The sequence below is a fragment of the Oncorhynchus keta genome, chromosome 7 (genome assembly GCF_023373465.1).
Source record: "Oncorhynchus keta strain PuntledgeMale-10-30-2019 chromosome 7, Oket_V2, whole genome shotgun sequence".
Taxonomy (NCBI): Eukaryota; Metazoa; Chordata; class Actinopteri; order Salmoniformes; family Salmonidae; genus Oncorhynchus; species Oncorhynchus keta.
This window is the reverse complement of record NC_068427.1, coordinates 37,075,941-37,096,802: the sequence shown is the minus strand read 5'-3', so window position 1 is coordinate 37,096,802 and position 20,862 is coordinate 37,075,941. Positions and strand designations below refer to the sequence as shown.

Genomic DNA, 20,862 nt, shown 5'->3' with positions numbered 1-20,862 from the left:
TGTCTCTAAAGGGGAGATGGAGACGTATCAGGCATTCTGTCTCTAAAGGGGAGATGGAGACGTATCAGGCATTCTGTCTCTAAAGGGAGATGGAGACGTATCAGGCATTCTGTCTCTAAAGGGGAGATGGAGACGTATCAGGCATTCTGTCTCTAAGGGGAGATGGAGACGTATCAGGCATTCTGTCTCTAAAGGGAGATGGAGACGTATCAGGCATTCTGTCTCTAAAGGGAGATGGAGACGTATCAGGCATTCTGTCTCTAAAGGGGAGATGGAGACGTATCAGGCATTCTGTCTCTAAAGGGGAGATGGAGACGTATCAGGCATTCTGTCTCTAAAGGGGAGATGGAGACGTATCAGGCATTCTGTCTCTAAAGGGGAGATGGAGACGTATCAGGCATTCTGTCTCTAAAGGGGAGATGGAGACGTATCAGGCATTCTGTCTCTAAAGGGGAGATGGAGACGTATCAGGCATTCTGTCTCTAAAGGGAGATGGAGACGTATCAGGCATTCTGTCTCTAAAGGGGAGATGGAGACGTATCAGGCATTCTGTCTCTAAAGGGGAGATGGAGACGTATCAGGCATTCTGTCTCTAAAGGGGAGATGGAGACGTATCAGGCATTCTGTCTCTAAAGGGGAGATGGAGACGTATCAGGCATTCTGTCTCTAAAGGGGAGCATGGAGACGTATCAGGCATTCTGTCTCTAAAGGGGAGATGGAGACGTATCAGGCATTCTGTCTCTAAAGGGGAGATGGAGACGTATCAGGCATTCTGTCTCTAAAGGGGAGATGGAGACGTATCAGGCATTCTGTCTCTAAAGGGGAGATGGAGACGTATCAGGCATTCTGTCTCTAAAGGGAGATGGAGACGTATCAGGCATTCTGTCTCTAAAGGGGAGATGGAGACGTATCAGGCATTCTGTCTCTAAAGGGGAGATGGAGACGTATCAGGCATTCTGTCTCTAAAGGGGAGATGGAGACGTATCAGGCATTCTGTCTCTAAAGGGGAGATGGAGACGTATCAGGCATTCTGTCTCTAAAGGGGAGATGGAGACGTATCAGGCATTCTGTCTCTAAAGGGGAGATGGAGACGTATCAGGCATTCTGTCTCTAAAGGGGAGATGGAGACGTATCAGGCATTCTGTCTCTAAAGGGGAGATGGAGACGTATCAGGCATTCTGTCTCTAAAGGGGAGATGGAGACGTATCAGGCATTCTGTCTCTAAAGGGGAGATGGAGACGTATCAGGCATTCTGTCTCTAAAGGGGAGATGGAGACGTATCAGGCATTCTGTCTCTAAAGGGGGAGATGGAGACGTATCAGGCATTCTGTCTCTAAAGGGAGATGGAGACGTATCAGGCATTCTGTCTCTAAAGGGAGATGGAGACGTATCAGGCATTCTGTCTCTAAAGGGAGATGGAGACGTATCAGGCATTCTGTCTCTAAAGGGGAGATGGAGACGTATCAGGCATTCTGTCTCTAAAGGGGAGATGGAGACGTATCAGGCATTCTGTCTCTAAAGGGGAGATGGAGACGTATCAGGCATTCTGTCTCTAAAGGGAGATGGAGACGTATCAGGCATTCTGTCTCTAAAGGGGAGATGGAGACGTATCAGGCATTCTGTCTCTAAAGGGAGATGGAGACGTATCAGGCATTCTGTCTCTAAAAGGGAGATGGAGACGTATCAGGCATTCTGTCTCTAAAGGGGAGATGGAGACGTATCAGGCATTCTGTCTCTAAAGGGGAGATGGAGACGTATCAGGCATTCTGTCTCTAAAGGGGAGATGGAGACGTATCAGGCATTCTGTCTCTAAAGGGGAGATGGAGACGTATCAGGCATTCTGTCTCTAAAGGGGAGATGGAGACGTATCAGGCATTCTGTCTCTAAAGGGAGATGGAGACGTATCAGGCATTCTGTCTCTAAAGGGGAGACGGAGACGTATCAGGCATTCTGTCTCTACAGGGGAGATGGAGACGTATCAGGCATTCTGTCTCTAAAGGGGAGATGGAGACGTATCAGGCATTCTGTCTCTACAGGGGAGATGGAGACGTATCAGGCATTCTGTCTCTAAAGGGAGATGGAGACGTATCAGGCATTCTGTCTCTAAAGGGAGATGGAGACGTATCAGGCATTCTGTCTCTAAAGGGGAGATGGAGACGTACCAGGCATTCTGTCTCTAAAGGGGAGATGGAGACATATCAGGCATTCTGTCTCTACAAGGGAGATGGAGACGTATCAGGCATTCTGTCTCTAAAGGGGAGATGGAGACGGTGTCAGGCATTCTGTCTCTAAAGGGGAGATGGAGACGTATCAGGCATTCTGTCTCTAAAGGGGAGATGGAGACGGTGTCAGGCATTCTGTCTCTAAAGGGGAGATGGAGACGTATCAGGCATTCTGTCTCTAAAGGGGAGATGGAGACGTATCAGGCATTCTGTCTCTAAAGGGGAGATGGAGACGTATCAGGCATTCTGTCTCTACAGGGAGATGGAGACGTATCAGGCATTCTGTCTCTAAAGGGGAGATGGAGACGTATCAGGCATTCTGTCTCTAAAGGGGGAGATGGAGACGTATCAGGCATTCTGTCTCTAAAGGGGAGATGGAGACGGTGTCAGGGATTCTGTCTCTACAGGGGAGATGGAGACGTATCAGGCATTCTGTCTCTAAAGGGGAGATGGAGACGGTGTCAGGCATTCTGTCTCTACAGGGGAGATGGAGACGTATCAGGCATTCTGTCTCTAAAGGGGAGATGGAGACGTATCAGGCATTCTGTCTCTAAAGGGGAGATGGAGACGGTATCAGGCATTCTGTCTCTAAAGGGGAGATGGAGACGTATCAGGCATTCTGTCTCTAAAGGGGAGATGGAGACGTATCAGGCATTCTGTCTCTAAAGGGGAGATGGAGACGTACCAGGCATTCTGTCTCTAAAGGGGAGATGGAGACGTATCAGGCATTCTGTCTCTACAGGGGAGATGGAGACGTACCAGGCATTCTGTCTCTAAAGGGGAGATGGAGACGTATCAGGCATTCTGTCTCTAAAGGGGAGATGGAGACGTATCAGGCATTCTGTCTCTAAAGGGGAGATGGAGACGTGTCAGGCATTCTGTCTCTAAAGGGGAGATGGAGACGTATCAGGCATTCTGTCTCTACAGGGGAGATGGAGACGTATCAGGCATTCTGTCTCTAAAGGGGAGATGGAGACGTATCAGGCATTCTGTCTCTAAAGGGGAGATGGAGACGTATCAGGCATTCTGTCTCTAAAGGGGAGATGGAGACGGTGTCAGGCATTCTGTCTCTACAGGGGAGATGGAGACGTATCAGGCATTCTGTCTCTAAAGGGGAGATGGAGACGGTGTCAGGCATTCTGTCTCTACAGGGGAGATGGAGACGTATCAGGCATTCTGTCTCTAAAGGGGAGATGGAGACGTATCAGGCATTCTGTCTCTAAAGGGGAGATGGAGACGTATCAGGCATTCTGTCTCTAAAGGGGAGATGGAGACGTATCAGGCATTCTGTCTCTACAGGGGAGATGGAAACGTACCAGGCATTCTGTCTCTAAAGGGGAGATGGAGACGTACCAGGCATTCTGTCTCTAAAGGGGAGATGGAGACGTATCAGGCATTCTGTCTCTAAAGGGGAGATGGAGACGGTGTCAGGCATTCTGTCTCTAAGGGGAGATGGAGACGTATCAGGCATTCTGTCTCTAAAGGGAGATGGAGACGTATCAGGCATTCTGTCTCTAAAGGGGAGATGGAGACGTACCAGGCATTCTGTCTCTAAAGGGAGATGGAGACGTATCAGGCATTCTGTCTCTACAGGGGAGATGGAGACGTACCAGGCATTCTGTCTCTAAAGGGGAGATGGAGACGTATCAGGCATTCTGTCTCTAAAGGGGAGATGGAGACGTATCAGGCATTCTGTCTCTAAAGGGGAGATGGAGACGTGTCAGGCATTCTGTCTCTAAAGGGGAGATGGAGACGTATCAGGCATTCTGTCTCTACAGGGGAGATGGAGACGTATCAGGCATTCTGTCTCTACAGGGGAGATGGAGACGTATCAGGCATTCTGTCTCTAAAGGGGAGATGGAGACGTATCAGGCATTCTGTCTCTAAAGGGGAGATGGAGACGTATCAGGCATTCTGTCTCTAAAGGGGAGATGGAGACGTATCAGGCATTCTGTCTCTAAAGGGGAGATGGAGACGTATCAGGCATTCTGTCTCTAAAGGGGAGATGGAGACGTATCAGGCATTCTGTCTCTACAGGGGAGTGGAGACGTATCAGGCATTCTGTCTCTACAGGGGAGATGGAGACGTATCAGGCATTCTGTCTCTAAAGGGGAGATGGAGACGTACCAGGCATTCTGTCTCTACAGGGGAGATGGAGACGTACCAGGCATTCTGTCTCTAAAGGGGAGATGGAGACGTATCAGGCATTCTGTCTCTAAAGGGGAGATGGAGACGTATCAGGCATTCTGTCTCTAAAGGGGAGATGGAGACGTACCAGGCATTCTGTCTCTAAAGGGGAGATGGAGACGTACCAGGCATTCTGTCTCTAAAGGGGAGATGGAGACGTACCAGGCATTCTGTCTCTAAAGGGGAGATGGAGACGTATCAGGCATTCTGTCTCTAAAGGGGAGATGGAGACGTACCAGGCATTCTGTCTCTAAAGGGGAGATGGAGACGTATCAGGCATTCTGTCTCTAAAGGGAGATGGAGACGTACCAGGCATTCTGTCTCTAAAGGGGAGATGGAGACGTATCAGGCATTCTGTCTCTACAGGGGAGATGGAGACGTATCAGGCATTCTGTCTCTAAAGGGGAGATGGAGACGTATCAGGCATTCTGTCTCTAAAGGGGAGATGGAGACGTATCAGGCATTCTGTCTCTAAAGGGGAGATGGAGACGTATCAGGCATTCTGTCTCTAAAGGGAGATGGAGACGTATCAGGCATTCTGTCTCTAAGGGGAGATGGAGACGTATCAGGCATTCTGTCTCTAAAGGGGAGATGGAGACGTATCAGGCATTCTGTCTCTAAGGGAGATGGAGACGTATCAGGCATTCTGTCTCTAAAGGGGAGATGGAGACGTATCAGGCATTCTGTCTCTAAAGGGGAGACGGAGACGTATCAGGCATTCTGTCTCTAAAGGGGAGATGGAGACGTATCAGGCATTCTGTCTCTACAGGGGAGATGGAGACGTATCAGGCATTCTGTCTCTAAAGGGGAGATGGAGACGTATCAGGCATTCTGTCTCTACAGGGGAGATGGAGACGTATCAGGCATTCTGTCTCTAAAGGGGAGATGGAGACGTATCAGGCATTCTGTCTCTAAAGGGGAGATGGAGACGTATCAGGCATTCTGTCTCTAAAGGGGAGATGGAGACGTACCAGGCATTCTGTCTCTAAAGGGGAGATGGAGACATATCAGGCATTCTGTCTCTACAAGGGAGATGGAGACGTATCAGGCATTCTGTCTCTAAAGGGGAGATGGAGACGGTGTCAGGCATTCTGTCTCTAAAGGGGAGATGGAGACGTATCAGGCATTCTGTCTCTAAAGGGGAGATGGAGACGGTGTCAGGCATTCTGTCTCTAAAGGGGAGATGGAGACGTATCAGGCATTCTGTCTCTAAAGGGGAGATGGAGACGTATCAGGCATTCTGTCTCTAAAGGGGAGATGGAGACGTATCAGGCATTCTGTCTCTACAGGGGAGATGGAGACGTATCAGGCATTCTGTCTCTAAAGGGGAGATGGAGACGTATCAGGCATTCTGTCTCTAAAGGGGAGATGGAGACGTATCAGGCATTCTGTCTCTAAAGGGGAGATGGAGACGGTGTCAGGCATTCTGTCTCTACAGGGGAGATGGAGACGTATCAGGCATTCTGTCTCTAAAGGGGAGATGGAGACGGTGTCAGGCATTCTGTCTCTACAGGGGAGATGGAGACGTATCAGGCATTCTGTCTCTAAAGGGGAGATGGAGACGTATCAGGCATTCTGTCTCTAAAGGGGAGATGGAGACGTATCAGGCATTCTGTCTCTAAAGGGGAGATGGAGACGTATCAGGCATTCTGTCTCTAAAGGGGAGATGGAGACGTATCAGGCATTCTGTCTCTAAAGGGGAGATGGAGACGTACCAGGCATTCTGTCTCTAAAGGGGAGATGGAGACGTATCAGGCATTCTGTCTCTACAGGGGAGATGGAGACGTATCAGGCATTCTGTCTCTAAAGGGGAGATGGAGACGTATCAGGCATTCTGTCTCTAAAGGGGAGATGGAGACGTATCAGGCATTCTGTCTCTAAAGGGGAGATGGAGACGTGTCAGGCATTCTGTCTCTAAAGGGGAGATGGAGACGTATCAGGCATTCTGTCTCTACAGGGGAGATGGAGACGTATCAGGCATTCTGTCTCTAAAGGGGAGATGGAGACGTATCAGGCATTCTGTCTCTAAAGGGGAGATGGAGACGTATCAGGCATTCTGTCTCTAAAGGGAGATGGAGACGGTGTCAGGCATTCTGTCTCTACAGGGAGATGGAGACGTATCAGGCATTCTGTCTCTAAAGGGGAGATGGAGACGTGTCAGGCATTCTGTCTCTACAGGGAGATGGAGACGTATCAGGCATTCTGTCTCTAAGGGGAGATGGGGATCAGGCATTCTGTCTCTAAGGGGAGATGGACGTATCAGGCATTCTGTCTCTAAAGGGAGATGGAGACGTATCAGGCATTCTGTCTCTACAGGGGAGATGGAAACGTACCAGGCATTCTGTCTCTAAAGGGAGATGGAAACGTACCAGGCATTCTGTCTCTAAAGGGAGATGGAGACGTATCAGGCATTCTGTCTCTAAAGGGGAGATGGAGACGTATCAGGCATTCTGTCTCTAAAGGGGAGATGGAGACGTATCAGGCATTCTGTCTCTAAAGGGGAGATGGAGACGTCAGGCATTCTGTCTCAGGCATTCTGTCTCTAAAGGGGAGATGGAGACGTATCAGGCATTCTGTCTCTAAAGGGGAGATGGAGACGTATCAGGCATTCTGTCTCTACAGGGAGATGGAGACGTACCAGGCATTCTGTCTCTAAAGGGGAGATGGAGACGTATCAGGCATTCTGTCTCTAAAGGGGAGATGGAGACGTATCAGGCATTCTGTCTCTAAAGGGGAGATGGAGACGTGTCAGGCATTCTGTCTCTAAAGGGGAGATGGAGACGTATCAGGCATTCTGTCTCTAAGGGGAGATGGAGACGTATCAGGCATTCTGTCTCTACAGGGGAGATGGAGACGTATCAGGCATTCTGTCTCTAAAGGGGAGATGGAGACGTATCAGGCATTCTGTCTCTAAAGGGGAGATGGAGACGTATCAGGCATTCTGTCTCTAAAGGGAGATGGAGACGTATCAGGCATTCTGTCTCTAAAGGGGAGATGGAGACGTATCAGGCATTCTGTCTCTAAAGGGGAGATGGAGACGTATCAGGCATTCTGTCTCTACAGGGGAGTGGAGACGTATCAGGCATTCTGTCTCTACAGGGGAGATGGAGACGTATCAGGCATTCTGTCTCTAAAGGGGAGATGGAGACGTATCAGGCATTCTGTCTCTACAGGGGAGATGGAGACGTACCAGGCATTCTGTCTCTAAAGGGGAGATGGAGACGTATCAGGCATTCTGTCTCTAAAGGGGAGATGGAGACGTATCAGGCATTCTGTCTCTAAAGGGGAGATGGAGACGTATCAGGCATTCTGTCTCTAAAGGGGAGATGGAGACGTATCAGGCATTCTGTCTCTAAAGGGGAGATGGAGACGTATCAGGCATTCTGTCTCTAAAGGGGAGATGGAGACGTATCAGGCATTCTGTCTCTAAAGGGGAGATGGAGACGTACCAGGCATTCTGTCTCTAAAGGGGAGATGGAGACGTATCAGGCATTCTGTCTCTAAAGGGGAGATGGAGACGTACCAGGCATTCTGTCTCTAAAGGGGAGATGGAGACGTATCAGGCATTCTGTCTCTAAAGGGGAGATGGAGACGTATCAGGCATTCTGTCTCTAAAGGGGAGATGGAGACGTATCAGGCATTCTGTCTCTACAGAGGAGATGGAGACGTATCAGGCATTCTGTCTCTAAAGGGAGATGGAGACGTATCAGGCATTCTGTCTCTAAAGGGGAGATGGAGACGTATCAGGCATTCTGTCTCTACAGGGAGATGGAGACGTATCAGGCATTCTGTCTCTAAAGGGGAGATGGAGACGTATCAGGCATTCTGTCTCTAAAGGGAGATGGAGACGTATCAGGCATTCTGTCTCTAAAGGGGAGATGGAGACGTATCAGGCATTCTGTCTCTAAAGGGGAGATGGAGACGTATCAGGCATTCTGTCTCTAAAGGGGAGATGGAGACGTATCAGGCATTCTGTCTCTACAGGGGAGATGGAAACGTACCAGGCATTCTGTCTCTAAAGGGGAGATGGAGACGTATCAGGCATTCTGTCTCTAAAGGGGAGATGGAGACGTATCAGGCATTCTGTCTCTAAAGGGGAGATGGATTCTGAAGGGGTATCAGGCATTCTGTCTCTAAAGGGGAGATGGAGACGTATCAGGCATTCTGTCTCTAAAGGGGAGATGGAGACGTATCAGGCATTCTGTCTCTAAAGGGGAGATGGAGACGTATCAGGCATTCTGTCTCTAAAGGGGAGATGGAGACGTATCAGGCATTCTGTCTCTACAGGGAGATGGAGACGTATCAGGCATTCTGTCTCTAAAGGGGAGATGGAGACGTATCAGGCATTCTGTCTCTAAAGGGAGATGGAGACGTATCAGGCATTCTGTCTCTAAAGGGGAGATGGAGACGTATCAGGCATTCTGTCTCTAAAGGGGAGATGGAGACGTATCAGGCATTCTGTCTCTACAGGGGAGATGGAGACGTATCAGGCATTCTGTCTCTAAAGGGGAGATGGAGACGTATCAGGCATTCTGTCTCTAAAGGGGAGATGGAGACGTATCAGGCATTCTGTCTCTAAAGGGGAGATGGAGACGTATCAGGCATTCTGTCTCTAAAGGGGAGATGGAGACGTATCAGGCATTCTGTCTCTAAAGGGGAGATGGAGACGTATCAGGCATTCTGTCTCTAAAGGGGAGATGGAGACGTATCAGGCATTCTGTCTCTAAAGGGGAGATGGAGACGTATCAGGCATTCTGTCTCTAAAGGGAGATGGAGACGTATCAGGCATTCTGTCTCTACAGGGGAGATGGAGACGTACCAGGCATTCTGTCTCTAAAGGGAGATGGAGACGTATCAGGCATTCTGTCTCTAAAGGGGAGATGGAGACGTATCAGGCATTCTGTCTCTAAAGGGGAGATGGAGACGTATCAGGCATTCTGTCTCTAAAGGGAGATGGAGACGTATCAGGCATTCTGTCTCTAAAGGGGAGATGGAGACGTATCAGGCATTCTGTCTCTAAAGGGGAGATGGAGACGTATCAGGCATTCTGTCTCTAAAGGGGAGATGGAGACGTACCAGGCATTCTGTCTCTAAAGGGGAGATGGAGACGTATCAGGCATTCTGTCTCTAAAGGGGAGATGGAGACGTATCAGGCATTCTGTCTCTAAAGGGGAGATGGAGACGTATCAGGCATTCTGTCTCTAAAGGGGAGATGGAGACGTATCAGGCATTCTGTCTCTAAAGGGGAGATGGAGACGTATCAGGCATTCTGTCTCTAAAGGGGAGATGGAGACGTATCAGGCATTCTGTCTCTAAAGGGGAGATGGAGACGTACCAGGCATTCTGTCTCTAAAGGGGAGATGGAGACGGTGTCAGGCATTCTGTCTCTAAAGGGGAGATGGAGACGTATCAGGCATTCTGTCTCTACAGAGGAGATGGAGACGTATCAGGCATTCTGTCTCTAAAGGGGAGATGGAGACGTATCAGGCATTCTGTCTCTACAGGGGAGATGGAGACGTATCAGGCATTCTGTCTCTAGGGGAGATGGACGTACCAGGCATTCTGTCTCTGAGATGGAGACGTATCAGGCATTCTGTCTCTAAAGGGGAGATGGAGACGTATCAGGCATTCTGTCTCTAAAGGGGAGATGGAGACGTATCAGGCATTCTGTCTCTAAAGGGAGATGGAGACGTATCAGGCATTCTGTCTCTACAGAGGAGATGGAGACGTATCAGGCATTCTGTCTCTAAAGGGGAGATGGAGACGTACCAGGCATTCTGTCTCTAAAGGGGAGATGGAGACGTATCAGGCATTCTGTCTCTAAAGGGGAGATGGAGACGTATCAGGCATTCTGTCTCTAAAGGGGAGATGGAGACGTATCAGGCATTCTGTCTCTAAAGGGGAGATGGAGACGTATCAGGCATTCTGTCTCTAAAGGGGAGATGGAGACGGTATCAGGCATTCTGTCTCTAAGGGGAGGGGAGAGGCATTCTGTCTCTGGAGATGGAGACGTATCAGGCATTCTGTCTCTAAAGGGGAGATGGAGACGTATCAGGCATTCTGTCTCTAAAGGGGAGATGGAGACGTATCAGGCATTCTGTCTCTAAAGGGGAGATGGAGACGTATCAGGCATTCTGTCTCTAAAGGGGAGATGGAGACGTACCAGGCATTCTGTCTCTAAAGGGAGATGGAGACGTACCAGGCATTCTGTCTCTAAAGGGGAGATGGAGACGTATCAGGCATTCTGTCTCTAAAGGGAGATAAAGGGGAGAGACGTACCAGGCATTCTGTCTCTAAAGGGGAGATGGAGACGTATCAGGCATTCTGTCTCTAAAGGGGAGATGGAGACGTATCAGGCATTCTGTCTCTAAAGGGGAGATGGAGACGTATCAGGCATTCTGTCTCTAAAGGGAGATGGAGACGTACCAGGCATTCTGTCTCTAAAGGGGAGATGGAGACGTACCAGGCATCTGTCTCTAAAGGGGAGATGGAGACGGTGTCAGGCATTCTGTCTCTAAAGGGGAGATGGAGACGTATCAGGCATTCTGTCTCTAAATGGGGAGATGGAGACGATCAGGCATTCTGTCTCTACAGGGGAGATGGAGACGTATCAGGCATTCTGTCTCTAAAGGGGAGATGGAGACGTACCAGGCATTCTGTCTCTAAAGGGGAGATGGAGACGTATCAGGCATTCTGTCTCTAAAGGGAGATGGAGACGTATCAGGCATTCTGTCTCTAAAGGGAGATGGAGACGTATCAGGCATTCTGTCTCTAAAGGGGAGATGGAGACGTATCAGGCATTCTGTCTCTACAGAGGAGATGGAGACGTATCAGGCATTCTGTCTCTAAAGGGGAGATGGAGACGTACCAGGCATTCTGTCTCTAAAGGGGAGATGGAGACGTACCAGGCATTCTGTCTCTAAAGGGGAGATGGAGACGTACCAGGCATTCTGTCTCTAAAGGGGAGATGGAGACGTATCAGGCATTCTGTCTCTAAAGGGGAGATGGAGACGTATCAGGCATTCTGTCTCTAAAGGGGAGATGGAGACGGTATCAGGCATTCTGTCTCTAAAGGGGAGATGGAGACGTATCAGGCATTCTGTCTCTAAAGGGGAGATGGAGACGTATCAGGCATTCTGTCTCTAAAGGGGAGATGGAGACGTACCAGGCATTCTGTCTCTAAAGGGGAGATGGAGACGTATCAGGCATTCTGTCTCTAAAGGGGAGATGGAGACGTACCAGGCATTCTGTCTCTAAAGGGGAGATGGAGACGTATCAGGCATTCTGTCTCTAAAGGGGAGATGGAGACGTATCAGGCATTCTGTCTCTAAAGGGGAGATGGAGACGTATCAGGCATTCTGTCTCTAAAGGGGAGATGGAGACGGTGTCAGGCATTCTGTCTCTACAGGGGAGATGGAGACGGTGTCAGGCATTCTGTCTCTAAAGGGGAGATGGAGACGTATCAGGCATTCTGTCTCTACAGGGGAGATGGAGACGGTGTCAGGCATTCTGTCTCTAAAGGGGAGATGGAGACGTATCAGGCATTCTGTCTCTACAGGGGAGATGGAGACGGTGTCAGGCATTCTGTCTCTACAGGGGAGATGGAGACGGTGTCAGGCATTCTGTCTCTACAGGGGAGATGGAGACGGTGTCAGGCATTCTGTCTCTAAACCACACTCCTATGGACTCAACAAGACAACTTTGAGTCAACGCACATTGTTCAATTTTGTCCCTACTACACAGAACTACACAGTAACAACGGTTTCCATTCTTAAAAATGATTAATGCGGTGAATTGTTTTATCTTTCTGTGGTACTACATAAGATGCTTGCACAACATTGTTCGAGCGTATCTTCCACTTATCATCTCAGTGATTTGATAAGATCACAAGGTACTGTAGAAAAACAGCTACAAACATTTTCTTTATGACCAAGAGGCGCATCAAAAATGTTGCCCAACCCACATGCTTGTTCTTGCCCCATTCCTTACTCATGAATGATGACTGTTTTTTTATTTAACAAGGCAAGTCAGTTAAGAGCACATTCTTATTTACAATAATGGCCTACCGGGGAACAGTAGGTTAACTGCCTTGTTCAGGGGAAGAACGACAGGTTTTTACCTTGTCAGCTCAGGGATTTGATCCAGCAACCTTTTAGGTTACTGGCCCAACACTCTAACCACTAGGCTACCTGCCGCCCCAAACAGCCTTCAACTACTGTTGAAGACTGTAGTGTCCAGCCGTCAAACCCTTTCTTCCTCCGTTTCCACAATTCCTCTTGAAGCTCATTGGAAGTGAGGATCCAAGAGCCGAGGTCCAAGCTCCCTACGGTATCCTTGTCCAATGAGCTTTGAGACAGAGTGAGGAAATAAGGACAGAGGAAGCAAGGATTTGACAGCTGCATAGTAACGTTTTCAGACACAGCCATGGTCCACTCACGTGAGATTGATCCTGCACAGGCCTATGAGTGGGTAGACAACCGCGTCAAAGATAGGCACAAACATGAGGATCAGCAGAGCGTTTAACATCTGAAAGAACCAGGAAGAACAAAACACAGGGAAGCTTCTGATGACTCAATATAAAATCACAACAAAAAATACCATCAAATCATATTGGTTGCTGAAGCAAACTTAGAAAAGACACTAGTAAATATTCTTGCTCAATTTATTTTGTCAATAGCGAGATAGCATTATGGTGATAATGTCCATTATAAAAGGGTTTGGGTACAGGAGAGAACATGCATGGTCTTATTCAAAGCCATTATAGAGAGAACCTATGGTTACAGGTACAGTATAAACATCACCAGCAGTCGTAATGCACTATAGAATACTAGGAAGAGAGTAAGAAGCTCCAGGCACCTGCATTTGATCAGGCTTCAGAACGAATGCTGATCCCTGTAACATAGAGACAGATTCCAAACAAGATTTCTATTTCAGATTACAGTCAACGATAGTAAAACAATGCAAAATACTATGAAATCATAAATGTTGTACATTTGGGTTTTTTCCACAGTTGTAGGGCACATTGTTACACCGTTTGAAAAGCTAGAAAAGGAAAGGAACTTACGAAGGCCATTCACTACGAGACTCCTACCACTGTTGTAAAGTCCTGTACATTGAAAGAAAGACAAAGAACTTACAAAGGCCATGTTCATCCGGGTGGCCTGGAGAGTCCAGCGGGATCCCTATAGTACCATATAACAAAGAAGGCTAAATGTTATCATGTTATCCCTGGTCCATTCCCTGTATTCTATAGCACTGGATAGCTGTTTCGTCATCACCATTCACTTCAATGGTATAATCAGACCTCATCAATCCAACATGTCCTTGGCTTCTAACATGCCTAATGCAAAGCCAAACAAAATGTTATGGCCTATAAACAATATAGATTCCCTTCATTAAAACTAAGATGATGGTTTTTGTTCTTCTTGTTAGATTTAATCACAGTGTTTATCAGAGGAATGTGCCCAGGGACTCTGGGTTAGAGAAGGTTGGATGGATGGGGTTTTGGGGTTTGCACTTTTTCTTAATCAGTTGTTATTGTGGTGTTGTTTGGTCGTTGACCAGAGGAGAGGAGGAGAGAGGAGATGAGAGGAGACAACAGAACAATGCCTCAAGATCAAGCAGTGAGGCAAGCAGAACTTGGGGTCCCAGAGGGCGACCCTCTACCCTCTACTTTTTCGAACATTCTGTTAAAAATTGCGCAACATTTCAGCGCCCTGCTACTCAGGCCAGGAATATAGTATATGCATATGATTAGTATGTGTGGATAGAAAACACTCAGACGTTTATAAAACTGGTTAAATCACGGCTGTGACTACAACAGAACGTGCGTTTCATCGAAAAGTGCAGGTATATCTGATCACTGAAAATGGAAATAAATATCCATCCGCGACTTCAAGGAATTGTTCAAAGTGAACCGAATTAAATGAGGCCGAGGTTGCAGTGCCTACAGCTTCCACATGTTGTCTAGAGTCTTGTCATTTTATTCGCAATTGATTCTTGGTCTAACCGAATCAAGGGAATCGATTCCCTCCGGTCTCCGACCGGATGTTTTGGTCGAGCTCTATCCAAGACATTTTTTCGAAACAGACACCTATAGAATTGACATCGCCTCCTGATGAATTTTATCGCTTATTAACGTGTACTAATACCTAAAGTTGCATTACAAAAGTATTTCGAAGTGTTTTGTGAAAGTTTATCGTCGACTTTTTGAATTTTAAAAAATGACGTTACGTTATGAAACGCTATTTTTTTCCGTTTATCACACAGTCTTCATAGATCGATATCTAGGCTATATGTCTGGCTCCGCCCCCAGCATGGTGAACACGCCACTCTTCCTGAACCCCCAGAGCCTGTCCTTATTGGGTAGTAACCCTGTCAGCTTCATCCCTGCCAGTGCCCTCAGCCTGCAACTCACCGCTGGCACCAACACCATCACCACGGCAACCACACCAGTCAACACCATCGTCAGAGCCTCTAAGGCCCAATGAATGAACTCGCGGGGCGGGTCGCTCCCCATTTCCTCCTCTTCATTGGTCGTTATTTAATCTTTGTTCTTTTTGCTACCACCAAAAAGTTGTTGTTGGAAAAATATTCTTAAGATGTTTTCCTCCCTATCTCTGCCACAAGGGGTCCTAACGGTCCTTTCAAAGATTGATTGAGATTTGGCAATAGAATCTCTTTTTCCTCAGAACCGCTTCTAAAACCAAAAATGTGCGTTTTGATTTTATTTTGCTGAGTATTGAATGAAACTGACATGGTTTAACTTTCTAGAGAGATTTCATGATGATCTGTGTGTTAGGTTCTCTAATTTTAAGTTTTACTTGAGGGCGTGTTGTACAGGCCTGGACCGTTGACATCAGATTTACACCTAAAGATTAGATTTCTCTGCTTGTTTTTCCATGTTACCTAAAATGTTCTTTGTGCGGTTAGTTGTGTGCTCTGATATTTGCCGTTTGTACATTTTTCAAAACTTTTATTAAAAGTTTTGTTGCTTTAACATGTTTTTCAACATAGTTCCAACTCTTTAAAAAGAATCACTAGGCTGTGAGAGAGCCTGGGTGCAGACTTGCTATGGAAGAGCTTTACTGCCGTCTCTGGGAAGAGTTACAAACAGCGGACTTCAAGAGAACTTGGAATGTCCTTTATCCAACCAAAAAATATTAGTGTACTAGACTTAGCTCTATATTATCATCACCCTAGTGTAATGTAGCATAGGGATTTATCTAATGGACCTCTCCAGAGTGGGAGAGATTAATGCAATATTTTGAAGGGGACTTTCCAAAGACTAACAAAGATGTTTCTCTCTGATATTCTCCTCCCTTATGCCGAGGTCTATAGAAGACAGGTAGGATACCAGTATAGTGGAGTTGCATGGCCCATACTGAATCTTCCTTGGATTACATGAGTTCAAGAAGGTATTTACAAGAGTAATGATCTTGAAGTAATTCTCAGGACAGCCATTTCCCAGTGAGTCACTGCATGTACAAGTTAAAGGAGATTGTCCAGGTCTGGCCTTCTCTGCGTTTATTCTTTCTCGTAAGACCAATATGCTGCCACTAGAGCCCCGGGTACTGCAATCAGTACTCAACATAATATATTGAAATACCTCAGCAGCAAGAAAACAATATATATATATAGTCAAGCAAAACTGAAACCATAAATTCTAAGAATGTAGAAATGTTTACCTGTTTTTTTTGTAGCTTTGCTGTACGTTTGAAACGATGACGACAGCAGAGAATCATATCTTGATACACAACATGAGCTGACTCCACATGCACTGTAACTGCAGTGTCCAGTACTACTGCTATTATTATGTCATATATTCACCCAAATGGTACTTTATTCTTGTCTGATCCTACATACCAAAGCATTAGCGTTTTCATTTTGTAGCTGGTTTGATGGGTAGATCTTCTTTTCTTGGTGTGTGTTTTGTTCTGGGGGTTTCCTGCAAAGCCTTATGGGAAATGTAGTTGTATCTCTGCTTGAGTCTTTTTGTTGTGGGTTTGCTCTGCTATATTGAAGTTTTTGAAATATGTATCTGAGGGCCATTTTTACTTTACGTCTAGCGCTCGATATTCACATGCAAGTAATATATATATACATGAAATATTCCTGTTTTCTATCTGAACTAGTAGGTTCTTGTAATTGAATGTAGTGCATTATCTTTAACATCCTCTGTAGGATAGAAATGTTTAAATGTGACTCTGGACCAAAGTAAACCACAGGGTGTGGACTGATCCGTTTCTGGCCTGTTGACTTGCAGTTTAATGATTTGATTTGACAATTTAAAATCAAATTTTTTTTTTGACCTGGCAACAGATACACATACCAAACTGAGGATATAAACACAAAGTCCAAATGCTTGTTTCCATTATGGTCCTCTTGTAACTAAGGAAATGTACTGCGTTCTGTTTTTTACTTTTGTGTTGTGTGCTGTTTTATCAAAAACATGTAAAGCCAGAAGTTTTCACAATGTGTACTTTTCATGCCTTTATGTTTACATCACAAGGGAGAAAATGTTTTATTTTGTGGCCTTAATGGACGGGATATGGTATCTGTAGACTACTACTTGTTAATGCAGGTCCGATTTGTAAGTCGCTCTGGATAAGAGCGTCTGCTAAATGACTTAAATGTAATGTAAATGTATATATGGGCCGATTTAATCGATAAAAAAGACCCAATAGTGATTATGGGACATCTAGGAGTGCCAACAAAGAAGATGGTCAAAGGTAATGAATGTTTTATATTTTATTTGTGCGATTTGTGTAGCGACGACTATGCTAATTATTTTGTTTACGTCCCCTGCGGGTCTTTTGGGGTGTTACATGCTATCAGATAATAGCTTCTCATGCTTTCGCCGAAAAGCATTTTAAAAATTGCCTGGATTCACAACGAGTGTAGCTTTAATTCAATACCCTGCATGTGTATTTTAATGAACGTTTGAGTTTTAACTAATACTATTAGCATTTAGCGTAGCGCATTTGCATTTCCAGAGCTCTAGATGGGACGCCTGCGTGCCAGGTAGGAGCAAGAGGTTAAAAAAAGTAAAGAGTTGTACTTTAGTTGAAATGATGTAATTTCAAACCGTTTTGTCTTTACTTGGTCCGTATCTACTGTATTGGCCTGAATCCTGGGTTTGGGAACCATGAAAGGTCCTGTTTAGAGGCTTTTTAACAGCTAGTGTGGTGGTTACTGTTCTATTTAGGAAGGTCCAAGCTGGTTCGGGTTAGGGTACGCATTGGATCCTTACCTGCTGGTCAAACAGAGCCCAGAACATGGGCAGAGGGATGAAGAGCACCAGAACCCTCAGGACCATCTTAATCTCATGGATCAGACGTTTCTGTAGAGAAGCACATACAGTAGGAGAACATACAGTATGGGTCCATTTCACCAGAAACTTCTTCATACATTCACATATACCTTTTCCTTAGAATGGATACATACCTTTTACCTGTAAGCCAGATCGCCATAAATGTTCCTCATCTGTATATTATATTATCCTATTATAATCTGAAACATTGTTAATGGGACAGTTACAAGCTCCATGAAGTGATTATAGTCCTCACTGGAGTTATTTCATTCTTGATAATCATACCGGATACTTCTCCTCTGCCCAGTCCAGCCAGTGTTTCCTCTTAGAGTCATACTTAGAACTCATCCACCGGTTCTTGATGGCCAACTGTAGGATGAAGCGAACAGGAGCAGTCACGGACCAGTAGTAAGCCCAGGGGTAGTATTTTTCAGTTGTTTATCTTTCCATTATCTCAGAACCCAGAGCCAGATCTTGAGTGTACTAGCCAGCAATGTTAACAATCTGCCACAAGAGACTCATCTTTCTATGGAAATGTGTGACTGTTGAGAGAGGTGAATGACTTACCCCCAGGCACCGACACACATCCAATAAGACGTTCCCCTCAGGTGGACTCTTCTTATACATCCCACTTCCAGAGATGAACACGACTACAAAGACATAGACACATTTGAGTAGATGTTGAGTAGAATTTACTGATTGTAAATGTTCTATCGCAATAAAAAAAATCCTCCAAAGAGCCTTGCCTGACCGCAAAACAAAATACCATCGATACTGTCTTTCTGTCAGATCCAAGGGGAAATGAGTTCCCTCGTTGAAATCCTTTTGACATGTAAAACTGAATTCTAGGAGTTCCTGTAAAACTGTAGATTCTAGGAGTTCCTGTAAAACTGAATTCTAGGAGTTCCTAGAGTGGGTTTTTGGCATTTCTATCCCTGGTCATCTATGAAGGGCTAAAGGTAAAGATGAAACACACTCCCTGTTAGAGTAAACTTCTAGTCTAACACGAAGTGTTGATGATGTGTGTTATCTGGGTGTGTGCCATTCTTTCAACCCAGGAGCTAAAACCAACTAGCCAAAATACCTTCAGACTATATTTTCATATGTTGAAAAAGACTTGCAAATAGCCTATACCAGCCGTGTGTGTGTGTGTGTGTGTGTGTGTGTGTGTGTGTGTGTGTGTGTGTGTGTGTGTGTGTGTGTGTGTGTGTGTGTGTGTGTGTGTGTGTGTGTGTGTGTGTGTGTGTGTGTGTGTGTGTGTGTGTGTGTGTGTGTGTGTGTGTGTGTGTGTGTGTGTGTGTGTGTGTGTGTGTGTGTGTGTGTGTGTGTGTGTGTGTGTGTGTGTGTGTGTGTGTGTGTGTGTGTGTGTACACTGCTCCAAAAAATTAAGGGAACACTAAAATAACACATCCTAGATCTGAATGAATGAAATATTCTTATTAAATACTTTTTCTTTACATAGTTTAATGTGCTAACAACAAAATCAAACATAAATTATCAATGGAAATCAAATGTGTCAACCCATGGAGGTCTGGATTTGTAGTCACACTCAAAATTAAAGTGGAAAACCACACTACAGGCTGATTCAACTTTGATGTAATGTCCTTAAAACAAGTCAAAATGAGGATCAGAAGTGTGTGTGACCTCCACGTGCCTGTATGACCTCCCTACCACGCCTGGGCATACTCCTGATGAGGTGGCAGATGGTCTCCCCAGGGATCTCCTCCCAGACCTGGACTAAAGCATGGAGCGAGACATGATGTCCCAGATGTGCTCAATTGGATTCAGGTCTGGGGAACGGGGGGGGGCCAGTCCATAGCATCAATGCCTTCCTCTTGCAGGAACTGCTGACACACTCCAGCCACATGAGGTCGAGCATTGATCTTGCTGACACACTCCAGCCACATGAGGTCTTGCATTAGGAGGAACCCAGGGTCAACCACACCAGCATATGGTCTCACAAGGGGTCTGAGGATCTCATCTCGGTACCTAATGGCAGTCAGGCTACGTCTGGCGAGCACATGGAGGGCTGTGCGGCCCCCCAAAGAAATGCCACCCCACACCATGACTGACCCACCACCAAACCGGTCATGCTGGAGGATGTTGCAGGCAGCAGAATGTTCTCCACGGTGTCTCCAGACTGCCACATGTGCTCAGTGTGAACCTGCTTTCATCTGTGAAGAGCACAGGGCGCCAGTGGCGAATTTGCCAATCTTGGTGTTCTCTGGCAAATGCCAAATGTCCTGCATGGTGTTGGGCTGTAAGCACAACCCCCACCTGTGGACGTCGGGCCCTCATACCACCCTCATGGAGTCTGTTTCTGACCGTTTGAGCAGACACATGCTGGAGGTCATTTTGCAGGGCTCTGGCGGTGCTCCTCCTGCTCCTCCTTGCACAAAGGCAGAGGTAGCGGTCCTGCTGCTGGGTTGTTGCCCTCCTACGGCCTCCTCCACGTCTCCTGATGTACTGGCCTGTCTTCTGGTAGCGCCTCCATGCTCTGGACACTACACTGACAGACACAGCAAACCTTCATGCCACAGCTCGCATTGATGTTCCATCCTGGATGAGCTGCACTACCTGAGCCACTTGTGTGGGTTGTAGACTCCGTCTCATGCTACCACTAGAGTGAAAGCACCGCCAGCATTCAAAAGTGACCAAAACATCAGCCAGGAAGCATAGGAACTGAGAAGTGGTCTGTGGTTATCACCTGCAGAACCACTCCTTTATTGGGGGTGTCTTGCTAATTGCCTATAATATCCACCTGTTGTCTATTCCATTTGCACAACAGCATGTGAAATTTATTGTCAATCAGTGTTGCTTCCTAAGTGGACAGTTTGATTTCACAGAAGTGTGATTGACTTGGAGTTACATTGTGTTGTTTAAGTGTTCCCTTTATTTTTTTGAGCAGTGTATATAAGTATGTATGTATGTGTGTGTGTAACACAGTTCTGGGTTGTTTTGACTGGCGAGGAGCCGTGTTTACACACCTCTGTGGTCCACTAGGATCTTTCTGATGACTGCCTCTGAATCCCATTCCTCTCGATCCATATGGGATTTAGTGTTCACTGCCTCTACCTCACTAAAGCATGTGCCATAAAAACAAAATCCTGCTTTTAAACTCGAGGGGCCACATCCCCCCTG

The 20,862-nt window shown here is 46.4% G+C and overlaps 1 protein-coding gene across 2 annotated transcripts in view; it reads right to left on the bottom strand.

Moving 5' to 3' along the window:
• Positions 1–20,862, bottom strand: part of LOC118386345 (solute carrier family 15 member 2-like) — a 41,888-nt gene that overhangs the window by 10,590 nt on the left and 10,436 nt on the right. For both annotated transcript variants that reach the window (XM_052522719.1, XM_052522720.1), the window contains exons 9-14: positions 18,289–18,371; positions 18,007–18,090; positions 17,662–17,751; positions 13,547–13,591; positions 13,266–13,301; positions 12,847–12,935 (exon numbers count right to left, since the gene is read on the bottom strand). In XM_052522719.1, coding sequence (XP_052378679.1) covers positions 12,847–12,935; positions 13,266–13,301; positions 13,547–13,591; positions 17,662–17,751; positions 18,007–18,090; positions 18,289–18,371 — 427 coding nt within the window. The remainder of the gene's footprint in view (positions 1–12,846; positions 12,936–13,265; positions 13,302–13,546; positions 13,592–17,661; positions 17,752–18,006; positions 18,091–18,288; positions 18,372–20,862) is intronic.